The sequence below is a fragment of the Siniperca chuatsi genome, linkage group LG14, assembly GCF_020085105.1.
Source record: "Siniperca chuatsi isolate FFG_IHB_CAS linkage group LG14, ASM2008510v1, whole genome shotgun sequence".
Taxonomy (NCBI): Eukaryota; Metazoa; Chordata; class Actinopteri; order Centrarchiformes; family Sinipercidae; genus Siniperca; species Siniperca chuatsi.
Window position 1 is genome coordinate 25503463 of NC_058055.1, and position 13086 is coordinate 25516548.

The following is a 13086-nucleotide window of genomic DNA, read 5'->3' on the forward strand; positions in this document are numbered from 1 at the left end:
ATATGGATGAGAGTTTCTGAAATACAAATAGAATAAATGATCCATAAGATCTATGACCAAGTTGATGCTACTGTTTCGCCAAGTTCCATTTTCAAATAATAGTTTTGTTTTTATATAAAATGTGTTTATTGTTCCAGATAATACAAGAACGGGAAGAAAAGTTGTGCTTTAAAGCAAAGAAAAAATGTGCATTTTTGTTTATTATGAAAATGAGGAGCCTAATTTTTAGGGTCGTAATTACAAACTGTAAAAGACACATGCTTCTGTGGGCCGACTTCCATTTTTGTAATGTGAGGTGAGACTGGTCGAAATAGGTATAATACATTAAATAGCACAGTTTCAAATGCAAAGATATCTTAGGGTGACTCATAAGTACAACAGACGAGGGTTTTGATTAATACAATTTGCGTTGCCTAGGTGATCTCGACAACAGCATTTTTATGCAAAATGCAGAAGGTCCAAGGCACCTTTTCTCATGGAAAGCAAAGTGGCCGAGGTCTTGATGATATTGTGGATTACTCTTCAAAGGCCAGGAAAAAGACCCTTACAAACGATTAGTACAAACATCTTCAGTTGACCCATCCATTAAAAATGGATTTCACTACACAGTACACACTGTGTTTCACAAAATGTGCTGAAGCAATTTAGAAATAGGTTTAAACAGATTTTATTAGTAGAGCTGACATGATTAGTTACATAAGTAAGTAAATAAACAAGTTAACTGAGAAAATGGCAGATTTATTGACAATGAAAATAGTTGCGGACCTACTTATTAGCAACACTCAACTATGTGTCTTTATCATTAGTGGCTGTTTGTCTCCACCTAGTGGCTGACTCATATTCAGCAGCTTCGTAACCTTCACTTGATCCACTGAATTTTTTTACACAGATTTTCTGCCTTGGGGAAATATTTTAACTAGCTCTGACTGAAATATTCACATATGACTGCACATCATATAGCTTAAATGAAGAGCTGGAACAAGATGATACAGAATAATATATATGATACCATCAGATAGTGTGGAATAAGGTGACATTAACAACCTTAAAGCTATTTAATTGAGCCACTATGTTTTAATGGTTTAATGGTCTAAGACATTTCATATTATGGGGGCAATTCAAAGTGTCTAATCCATCTGTGTGGGAGGAAACCGGAGCCCCCGGAGTAAACCCACATCAAAACGGGGAGAACACACACACCCCTCACAGACAGAGGTCAAGGCAGCAAACCCTCACACCTTGCTGCCACGACGCCGCAGTGTAAACTGCCGAGCCACCGTGCAGCCTGTACATGTCATCATGATGAGATGTTTGCTCATTTGACTGTCCACGTGTGGATCTGTGCCACAACACAATGAGCCAAAATGGCTTGAAAAAGGTGGGGCTGGAAGGGGGGCGGTGTCATCTGTTACCACTGAAGCAGGCAGTGAAGGGCTTCGCAAACGCTTTGCCCACAGATGAGAAGAACCTGACAACGGCGTTCTTCTTTGGAGTTGGACCGGGCACAGTCAGATGAGTCTTCAAAGCCTGGATAACAAGATCGCCAACAGCCGGATCCTGTGATACCATGGCTTTCAGAAGCGCCTTTGCAGAGCCAAACTGCCGACGCAGGTCTCCGAACAGAGCCTTGTAGGTCTTCTTTACAGTTTGACGGTTCGAGCTGATTACGATATCAGCGAACTTGATCTCTCCCACTGCCTTATCTCTCAGATTCTCGATCACCCTATTGAAATTTTCCTGGGGCAGTGATGTCCGGCTCTTTTTTGTGGTATGCAATAGGAACCCCGCAAGCAGCAGGAGGACCTGTATGTGCTTTGTGTCATCATCTGGCCGTGTTGTTGACTCAGAACTACATGTGTCAGAAGAAACAGCTGGCACAGCTGTGGAGTCATCAGGCTGATCTTCACATGGTGAGGCCGGACTGACTGGCTGAGAAGCTATCTGGTTTGGGCAACTTGTTTCAATGTGAATAGTTTCAACTGATGCCTGGCTGATCAAGTCCTCTGGTTTGTCCTGTGTATCTGTGTGGTCAGAACTCAGCCACTCCTCAACAGTTGTTTGTACACTGCCATATTCAGATTCTTCAATATCAATATATTCCGCACTCCAATCTGAGCGACCGATATCAAAGCTTTCAGTGGATATCCAGCTGTCCGAGTCCTCACTCCAGAACCCTGAATTTTTATCCTCAACACGCCAAAATTCGGTGATCTCTGTTAGTATTTCCATGGCCTTTTTGTTCAAAGTAGAATAGATTATGTCACAAGGCCCCTGCTCTATGACCATACGCAGTGGCTTTTCCTTTGCTTGGCTGTGGTGTAAGACTGAAGTGGTGCTGGCCTTTTTTGAGGTTCTGCTCAGTGGCGTGCACTGGCAGTTCTTCTGGTGCATGCATCTTAGTATGTGAGTAACTAGACCAATCATGGTATGAAGAGTTGTGAAATAGATGCAGTTACACTCAAAAGTCATGGGTAGGGTAGGTAAAATGTAGGTGTCCATTATCACAGCTATGCGAGAGTTGATTCTTCCCGTCACCTCTTTTGCAACTAGCCGGATGAATTCGTCTAAGCTCTCACAGTGAATACTTGTCATGGTGTTAAAAGCATTAGCGAAACTCCGTGGGAGGATGTTTTTCAGGTTAGCCAGGACATCACTCTCATCTATACCGAAGAAACACTGGCCAGAGTTTACATGAGCGTATATTCGTGGGGCTTTCCTGTGCCAGTCTGAAGTGGTAGGCCTAATGACTTCCAGGATAGTCATGGAAGACAAATTAGCAATGTTCTGACATAAGTCAACCAGCAAAGTCATACTACACTTGTTATGCGTGCCAGATACCACCTCGCTCCAATAATTGCTAACCAAACACCTTACATATGGGCCGATCTGTATGTCGCATTCTCTGATCGGAGGGAATTTCACATAAGCGGTCAATAAGAGTCTCGATGGATCCATGTTGCCTGTTTTCTTGCTGATCTTTCAAGACGCTTCTTAGTTTGTGTTGTCTGTCATTCATCACTACAGAAACATTACTAAGTATGGAAGCGCCCCTTTGCTGCAGTTGTCCAGGCAAGTTGAGCATTCTATGTTTGCATTCTGGAATGAAATCAAAGGCCTTCTATTGTGACATCATCAGGGGGCAGGGCCTTCCATCTGTCTCTATGCAAATTAGTTTCTGTCAAGCCAATTTGACATAGTGGCCAAACCGTGTAATTACAACCGTCACGTGACGCACACTGGCCCAAAAATGCTTTTTCCTATAGACTTAAATTGTGAAAGAGATGTCTGTAAATCAGCGGATGATTTTCATCACATTCCTTCCCAGTACAAACACGTGAATAGCCCTTATTTAAATCATTATGTCCTAAAAGTTGTAAAATTCACTAATAGTTGAATCTAGAGTTATTTTCCCTAGGCATAATGAACGCTCATCAGAGCCACGGGACTGCGCCGCCCTGTTGGGAGGCGGGGTTAAAGGAAATGCTAGTGTGCTTGCTCTATGGGGCGCACAGATGCCGAAGCTATGCGGATGATCCAGGTAATTTTATACCAGGAAGCCCAACTTTTTTGGCTTAATGCCAAGCCATCGTGCTTTGAAGCCAATTTGACATAGTGGCCAAACCGTGTAATTACAACTTCCGGGTCCGTCACGTGATGCACACTGGCCCCAGAAGACTTTTCCCCATAGACTTACATTGTGAAAGAAGCAGTTGTAAAACGGTGGATAATTTTTTTTTTGAGAGTCACAACCCCCGTGAAATGATTCATTCAGAATTTGATCCATTTGGTCAGGAAGTCTGGGGTGCCCCGGTGGCTCACCTGGTAGAGCGCACACCGACAGGGCTGGGTCCTTGCCGCAATGGCCTGGGTTTGGATCCGGCCCGCGGCCCTTTGCTGCATGTCATCCTCTCTCTCTCTCTCTCTCTCTCTCTCTCTCTCTCTCTCTCTCCCCACATTTCCTGTCTCTCTTCAGCTGTTCCTATCAAATTAAGGGAAAAAGCCTCTGAAAAAAACTTCAACATCATTTCACTATTTATGCATACAAGTACAGCAGAAAATGTCAGAAAAAAGTGATTTTATCCTTACTTGTTTTGGGGCCTTTTTCAGTGGAAGTCTGTAAATCACTGAAAATATTAATAATTCACAGTTTATTTTGTAGTGTACAGACATAAATGAGATGTTATAGTTGCTATAAATGAAACATGTTCAGCGTATTCACCGATGAATAGACAGACTTCAGAGGGTCAAGCAAGATAAAGATGAATATCTGCATCAAACTGTAATGTTAATACTCAGAAGACATTTTGTTTACTCAAAGAAGCAACGAGGTCCAAAGAGAACTGCATCATTCTGTGGTTTTGTTCAGGATGAGGGGCAGAGTGAACCAGCTGACTGCTGAATTAACTCTACATAACTCTTAACTCTCCTTTTGTTTTGATGGAATTTGGGTGAACTGACCCTTTAATATTTCCTCTGCTGGGAGTGTAGAGACAAAGTTAGTGTCTAACTGTACTTTCACATTCTGTGTCATGAAATGATTCACAAATTTCTTCACATTTGGGACATTTCAACAATGAATTGCTGCAGAGAGGGCTTATTATTTGACTTCCTAAGCCAAAAGTTATCTTTAATTTTGATGTAAGCAATCAATCAATTACACACACACACACACACACACAGTCATTAAGTCAAGTGGCTTCAGGTGTGTCAGCGTGTCACACACCTGACCTTTAAACCACATGGGAAACCAAGGAGGGAGTAACTCTTTTAGTATCTGATGATATTAGTATGTGAGGTTTTCACTACTGAACAAGCTGCTGCTTCATACACAGATATAAGTATATGTAGATATATACGTTTTGTTATTTATTGGTGTAGTAGCATTAGAAATCAAAGCTGAGTTCTCTCTAGAGCTTCAGCAGCAAATATGTTTGCTTAAGTTGTCTGGCTTCCAGTTTGTCTTGTTAGTTTTATGTTATTTTCTATAACAGTAGGATCACCCTACATATGTTTTATTCTCTGTAGAGTTTTTTTAACAGTACAGGTTTGAGTTTGCTGGTCAGGCTTATTAAGCCAGAGGTTAGAGAGTGAGAGTGTGTGTAGCCATGAAGGAGGAGATTGCTGCTGCTGTGTTCTTTGTGGCTCGGCTGGTGAAGAGATATGGCTGTCTGGACAATGACAGCAGGGAGCGCTTTGCCGCTGCCCTCACTTCAGTTCTGTTTGAGAACTACAAGAACCACTGGCACCCGAACGCACCCACCAAGGGACAGGCCTACAGGTCAGTAACCTTTTTTTTTTATTTTTTTTTTTTCAATAGATAAAAAACATAATGCAACACAAGAATGAGCAAAAAAACAAATCTAGGCACATGTGGTAGCTAATCCAAGCAAAAAAAGCCAAAACTAATAAAATATGGGGGGGGGCACAAAATATGATTAAAATGTCACACAAATACAACAAATGGCGTAGTACATCCACATTATAAAAATAGTTGTATAAAAAGGGAATTGTCAGTTTTTGTCCCATTTGTCATTGACCTAATACAGAGAATTTAAAGCCAGACTATGTAATGTTTGAAAGAAGAAATAAATCATTCTCTCTCAAATGAAATGTTAGATTCAAAAGTCATAAAACAAACCCCTGCTCAGTTCAATACACTCACTTGGTCTGGTATGACCAGTAGCATCGGATAGCTAATGCTAGCTAATGTTTCTCATCTATTGTGGTGTTGTGTACATGCCATTCATTGTCTTTGTTCCATATTGGGTTTTGTTTGAGGGCACTGTAGAGCATAAGAATTTGGTCACCCAAATAACAGTAAATATAGTGCACTAAATAAATATGGAGTCATTTCGGACATGGCTATAGTCTTGTTGAAGTGACCCTAAAACAGCTTTTTAACGGTGGCGAATTCCGCATTTTGTGATCATTTGCGTAGTGTGATTGTTTCTTCCTCCTCAGGATAATATCACGTGATATTTCCAGCAGCAATGACTTTTAGGAAATGTTGAACAATCATAGAGGGTGAAATCAATTGTGGAAGAGTCAGACACAGAATTGCACACAACGAACGAAACAATGTGGTGTGGGGCGCTTCACTGTCTTTAGTCACTTTGTTTTTTTGTTTCACTAATTTGTAGTAATACCTAGCCATGGAGATAGCTTAGCTTAAATTTCCCCAAGTTTGATGTCTTGATTTTCTGCATCACAATGAAAGTGAACGAAATTTAATTTGTGGTGCTCACAGAAATGAGAAATGTCATTTACAGTGAGACGTTTAACTTTTTTTAAAGAAGAAATGACTCATTCTTCCTCTGACAACAAAGTTGAACTCAACGCAATAAAACACACTATTGTTCAACTTCATGTACTCTGGGGTTTCGGTCACAACAGCCTTTACTTATGGAATGATGCTAATGGTGGCCAGTACTCAAAGTTTAGGTACATTTAGCTGTATAACAGACATTACTCGGTGAACTGACTGACTATCCACTCTACTTGTGCTACAGTTACAGAGGGTTGTAGCATTTAGCATTATCCCATAATTGTCACCATTATTTAGCAGAAGTTACATAGTCTCACTTTCAAGTTCAGCAGCAACACTACACTGTAGAAATAGTGTCCAGTTACACTTGAATCCTAACCTCACCGTGCACACTATCACTGAAACTACTTTGTACCAAAGATGAATAGAGATTTTGCTTCAAAATTTTAATTGTATTTTCTCAACGGTATCACTGTCACTCAGAGTAATGAAGCAAAGTTCTCTTCAATACAAAGTAGTTCCAGTGAAAACTGTTGAATAACAGGGATGTTGTGTCTGGAAATACATATTGCTGAAGCGGAGTTGGTGTTTTGAGCTGAACGTCACTGCTGTGTGCTTCAGGTGTCTGCGTATGAACCGTGTGCGGCTGCAGGACCCGGTGCTGCAGCAGGCCTGCGAGCAGAGCGCGGTGCGGTACGAGGATCTGGGCCTTCCCCAGGAGCTGACGGTGTGGGTCGACCCTGGAGAGGTGTCCTGCAGGTCAGGCCGCTTAAGAGCCAGACTTGATACAAGTTCACTGCCACAGAGGTGCACCTGAAAAATGCAGCTCTTCATTGATTCTATGGGGGGGGGGATTCAGTTAATATCCTCAAAATTTAGACTAAACTTTGTCCTGGACAGAGCTGCTGATTTGTTTCAAATTTCAGTTTTGGGCACAACTTCAAAAATCCCCAGTCAATTTCACCCCCATGTTTTTTTCATTAAGCTTGAACCATGATTTTAGCTTTGGCTTCCCACCAACACTGACTGCTCACTATTACCCTACAGTTGTACTGCTTCAACCCAGTAATGACTAAATTTAAAGAGATTTGTCATATTTCAGTTTCATGACAAGATTTTTTTTTTTTTAATTTGCATTAAACACATTTAAATTGATGTAACTTGCCCGGAGTTGTATGAGAAGACTGATACCAATCATGTCTGTATGCTAAATATAACGACAAAGCATCAGGTGATTAGCTTAGCTTAGCAGTGACTTCCTTGAGTCTCCACTAGTTGCCTAGCAACCTCACTGACTGTTGTTCCAGCACATAACTCACAACAGCACAACTTGGTCGTGTTGTTTTTTTGATTGTGTATAGATTATACAAATGAGATGGTACATGTTAAATTAGTGAGTTTTAAAGGTGTTAAGTGGATTTATTAAAATTTTGGAGAAAGCCCAACTAGCTGTTTCCCCCCCTGCTCTGTCTTGATGCTAAGCTAATCACCTGCTAGCTCTAGCTTCATGTTGAGGATATAGACGTCTAACGCAAGAAAATGAATAAGCGTACGTCCCAGAAATGTTGAACAATTCCTTCTTTTTTTTTTTTTTTTTAATGGGCTTGCATGTTAAATCAAAATCTGCTTTTTATTACTGGTACAAAATGTTTTGCAGTTTTTTCTGTATCTGTTTTGTTCTTCCTTGCAGGTACGGCGAACACAGCACTCCATTCTGTGTCTCGGTGGTGAACGGCTGTCGGCGAGGAGATGGCGAATTTTCCCGCCGCATCCATGACGCCGTGGAGCGGGCGAGCCTCGACGTCCAATCAGGAAGCTCTTCAGACGAGGAGGAGGGGGGAGGTGACAACAGCATGAGCAGCAGCAGCCTATCCGCTCTCTGCCCTGCTCCAGTCCCACCCACCAACCCTGAGCCCAAAACCATCCCAACTGTCAGCAACCCCAACAGTGTTTACCGGGTAAGTTGAATACATTAACGATAATGGTAGAAAAGGTTTCAGTCGTAGTCATCTGGGCACTGTTTTCAGAATCAAGACGTTTCGGCTCCCATCCGGAAGTCATTCTCAATTGTGAAAATGGTCTGAGAACTCAGCAATTTAAGCTACTCTGTTACTTAGGCCCCGCCCTCAGGGAGGAGTCTTCCTGAGTGTCTGCTGTTTACCCTGCCTGGTTTCACCTGAAACTCACCTTCTTTTGTTTCCATGATGGCCCAGTAATCAGGCCTATTGTTAACAATAGGCTGAAAACAGTGTCCAGATGACTACGACTGAAACCTTTTCTAAATGTTGGCACTGGCCATTTCGCAAAATTGTCCAAAACATGGATGTTGTCTGGCGATAGGGTTGCATATCTGGGACTTTAGGTCTCCATAGGCTCATTAACATAAGTGAGAATTGGAACACAGATTGCCTGTAAAAGCAACTGCTTCCTCTTCAGGCCTCCTAATGAATGCTGAATAATAGGACACAGTCCAATCTTTTGACTACAAAACCATTTTAGATTCTGCTGAAGGAACCTTTTGTGGGAATTTGGACATTTTCTGCTTTTCTTAGGAGCAGTCAAGAGCTGAAGCCCATTTAACATAAGGTGGTTTACAGCTGCAAAGAGGGGTTGGATGTTAAACAGTCTTAATTTTTATCTATCTCTCACTGTCCTTTTTTAACCCTTTGCTCCTCTCGTCCTCAGTTCAGTGAGTTTTCTCCAGGCGCCCCTCAGACCTGGCTAAGGGAGAAGCGGAAGGCCTTTGCTGGGGATGCATTCCCACCTCATGCTCCTCCAGCTGCAGGTCCGACCTCCCAGTTCTCCAGCCAGAAAGGCTTCAAGTCCTATCGAGCCACATTCACCTTCGCCGGGCCGCGCGTTGACAAGTACCACTGGGTCAGCAAATCCCGATCCTAGAGCGAGCCGAGCATTCAACGTGGTTACTGCTCGGGACGGGAGCAGGGACGGCAGCCATGATGCTGGATCAAAGCACCATAGACCCTGTTTGCAGGGGGGGAAGTTTCAGGACAGTTTGTGTATTTAAAGGATAAGTTTATTATTCGTACATGATTTAAAGTGTTAATGATTTAAAGTTATGCTGTTTAAGCATGTTTTTAAACTATATTCAAGTATTTTAATTCTCCCTTCTAAATGTTTTTAAACTAAAATTAAAGTAAGTGTGAATAAAGTAACATTGAACTGTCATTGAAAAGAAATAAATGCGTCCGTGTCAGCTCTGCTGGTTGTTCTAAAGCGTTTCCTGTTTCTATTCATATTGTGGTTGATCTTTTTAACACATCGGGATACTGAACTAGCTAATCATAAATTTCCTCATCCCAGAAACAAAAGTCTTTCCAATTAATAGATTTTTTTTTTCTCTTTTATTATGGGAAAAAAAGAGTGAGATAGGACTAAATACAAATTATTGCAGCCATAAGGGGAAATCAATATACTAACAGAAATGATGGTAGCATAGCACAGCCTTGTTTGGGCTCCACAAACTGACAAAGATGGCAGTGACTGATAAACCCAGAGTTGCATTATACGAGCTGGTTATAACCGTGATGCTGCAACATAAAATCCCCTGCAGCCATTAAAAACATTTTTCCTAATAAACTGATAAATAAGAGGAAATGGGTGTCAAGACACAAGTCCGTATTAAATATTTGGTAGCTTCTATGTTCTGCTGCTGTCTTGGCCAGGACACTTAATGTAAAGAAGATTTTTTTCTCAGTGGGCACTTTCATGATTAAAATAATAGGAATTTTTAAATCATAAAGAGCAGATGGTGCTCTGCTTATGTTTTGCCTTCTGTTCAGTGTAATCTACTGCAGACATACATCTGAATGTACTCTTAAATACAGTTCAGTGGGGAAGCTGATATGCCTGAGCTGTTGGGGGGGGTGTGTGTGTGGTGGTGGTTGTATTGGTAGTGTAGTTAGTGATTGGTGTGTAAGAACAATCAGTTAACAACACTGCCTACACAGCAACCCCATTCACCATCGGGAATCCGCAATACTGCAGTAAATGCTGAGAGATGAGTGAAATAACCGACATAGTTAATACATACTGATACACATGAACAGATTTAACATTTGTTTTTGTAGCTGACCATCTTCATGCTGGACTGAAGAGAAGCTTTATGTGAAATATAAAAATGTAATTAATGATACTGATAAGATGATCACATCTAGGAATCTATTAAAGCATGAACTCTGGTGTTCACAGGAGTCTGATCTAATCAGAATATAGTTGTAATCCTTTTAAAGGAATAGCTAAACATTTTTGGGAAATACGTTTATTTGCTTTCTGGGAAGGCTTAGATGAGAAGACTGATACCACTTATGTATGTATGGTAAATATAAGGCTGCAGCCAGTTAGCTTAGCACAAACCCTGGAAACGGGGGGAAACAGCTAGCCTGGCTCTATCCAAAAGAAACAAAATCCACCTACCAGCACCTCTAAAGCTCACTAATTAACACGTTATACCTTATTTGATTACAAAAACCGAAGTGCAAAAACAATTAACCATTTTACAGGGGGGTTATGTGGCAGACTATTTCCCGGCTCTAAGCAGATGCCAGGCAACCAGCGGAGACGTTGGAGATCCAGGAAGTTACTGTTCCCAGCCAACAAATAGTCCAGCGAACTATTATTCCTTAAGACTTGGTAACAGTTTTGTTTACAGTCACCTTGTTGCAATATCATTTTTACATTTTATATTTTATGTATTTTTTTGCTATAAGGACAAACACAAAAGTTCAATAGAAAGCTTACAAAAACAGAACTATGAATAAAAAACAATAAATAAATAAAATGAAATATAAATAAAAAATATCCCTTTTAAGTAACCCTCAAGAGCTCTGGGAGTCTGGCGTCAGCAGGATCATTTCCCTCCTAGTTTAACTATTGAAGTCAGTGTTCATTTATTACAGAAGAATGTGTTGAATGAGGAAACAATGTCTTTCTCTGTTGTTCAATTTTTCTCTTTTTTTGAAAGGCCTGCCTTCACTTTCTCACTCTGTCACACTGGGAATATGCCAAGGTTTATCGTTTTTCTTTATGGCACTGGCATTTTAACAAGTGGCCAGTTAAAACTGATTAGGAAATATTAATTAGATAATGTCAGTCAAAAATAATAGGAAACAATAAAATGACCCCAGAGTTCACAAATGATTGAGGCAGCCATGCTCCAATCGATGATTTTCAAATGGTTATTCTTGTTTTGTTTTGAACTTCATATCAGTTGGATCTTTGTGAAGCTGAATCACACTGGACGAAAGCAGGACTCTGATTGGCCGTTCATGACTGGTTAAACATCCAAACATCTGTTGAGTTTTGTGGCTGCTGGGCTGTACAGTCTGCCGAGTTGTCGATCGCGTTGCACACAGTGTGACCTGTCCATGCACGGCCGCATGAGTGGATAAACAAAACTTGAAAAATGTCTGCACTGATATAAATGACAACAGCAGTCTCCAAAGTGAACTATTGGTGCTGTCCTGTATGAAATGTGTGTGTCTGTGGATGGATGAGTGCTGTGATCCTACCTGCGGCCGCTGCAGTTCCCACTGCTCAGTTTACAAGTGACCACTGCTGGAGAAACACAACCGTCTCCACAGCTACACTTTACTTGTGTGTGTGTGTGTGTGTGCCCGTGCCTCAGGTCATGCCTCGACTTGCCCCTGGCTGGCAGGTATAGTTGATGTTGCCTCAGAGGCAGCAGTAAACACTCGCTCTGAGCACCAGGATTGGCCAGTTTTGTGTTTGTGACCACAGCACTCTCACATGTTTTTACTACATTTATTAATTTCAGCCCCATATTATTTGGCACAGCCTCATCTCCGTTTCACACTAAAGATGCTTTGCAGAACCCAGATCTTTTACTGCACTCAAGGTCAAAGAGGTACTGCAGTGATTTAGTATTGCACTTCCAAAAAGTTAGACGACTTGCAAGAGACACAAAAAAAAATCTAAATTGATTGCGTCTGATTTTAAGTGTGTTTACCCTTCATATTATTTTCTCAAACCTTAATAAAATCCCTCCTGAGCCACAGAAAACACAACTGTTTTCACTGACTGAGTACTCATCATGTTGAGTAATCTTCATGTGTAAAATCAGTGGAGTGCCCCTTTAAGATGTTTTCTTTTGTGTTTTGTCTCTTTTTATGCCCTGGTCCTGAGAGAAATTATATTTAACAAAGCTGCTTTTCTTATGGTTGAAATCATAAATAAACTTGTTTGCGGGAGGCAAGCATTTTAAAATGCACAGCCCATCATCACATGGCTTTTCAGGATTACCAAATTTCTTGTCCCAATTGCTTTTTTTCCCACAACTCCACGATCAGATTAGATCAGGACTACATGACCAGAATAGTACCAAATTCAAATGTTTTAATGACTTACCGATTCTTCTTATATGACAAAAATAAATAACATATAAAATAATGGAAAGTACAGAGAAATATAACTAACAATAAAACTTTTTTTTTTCATTTTTGGGGCATTTTTAAGCTTTTATTATAGACAGCAGAGATGACAGAAAATGGGAGAGGCTACCATCTTTGCTTGGAATAGGAAATAGAGTCGCATTTTTTTGACGTGCAGCCAACTGAAAATGTTACCTCTGTGACTTGAATGCAATAAAAACACATGAAGGGGACACATGAGGTTGGGATGGAAGTAGGTGTGTGTCCATAATGCAGGAGGAACAACTTTTGGGGAAACTGTTCCTTTACTCTGTGCACCAAAACCATTTTTAGAAATTGGAATTGAAATTTGACTACTTTTAGCCCTAGAAATTAAATAAAGTTTACATAAAGTATTTAGTATTTCTCAGCCAG

General features: G+C 40.8%; 1 protein-coding gene across 2 annotated transcripts; it reads left to right on the forward strand.

The window, feature by feature from the left end:
• Positions 1-4761: 4761 nt before the first annotated feature.
• On the forward strand, positions 4762-9499 carry btg4 (B-cell translocation gene 4). 2 transcript variants are annotated; one of them, XM_044222238.1, is made up of 4 exons: positions 4762-5278; positions 6887-7072; positions 7956-8223; positions 8951-9499. In XM_044222238.1, exons 1-4 carry the CDS (start codon positions 5106-5108, stop codon positions 9161-9163), a joined length of 840 nt encoding a protein of 279 aa, XP_044078173.1. In that variant the 5' UTR covers positions 4762-5105; the 3' UTR covers positions 9164-9499. The 2 variants fall into 2 exon arrangements, with proteins under 2 accessions (XP_044078173.1, XP_044078174.1); XM_044222239.1 differs by having other exon boundaries at positions 4769-5278; positions 6887-7024.
• The last annotated feature ends 3587 nt before the right edge of the window (positions 9500-13086 follow it).

Bases quoted from the DNA above. Each gene is read 5' to 3' on its own strand.
- btg4 (XM_044222238.1), top strand. From the start codon at position 5,106: ATGAAGGAGGAGATTGCTGCTGCTGTGTTCTTTGTGGCTCGGCTGGTG. The intron at 5,279-6,886 runs GTCAGTAACCTT...TGTGTGCTTCAG, and splicing joins ACCAAGGGACAGGCCTACAG to GTGTCTGCGTATGAACCGTG. The intron at 8,224-8,950 runs GTAAGTTGAATA...TCTCGTCCTCAG, and splicing joins ACCCCAACAGTGTTTACCGG to TTCAGTGAGTTTTCTCCAGG.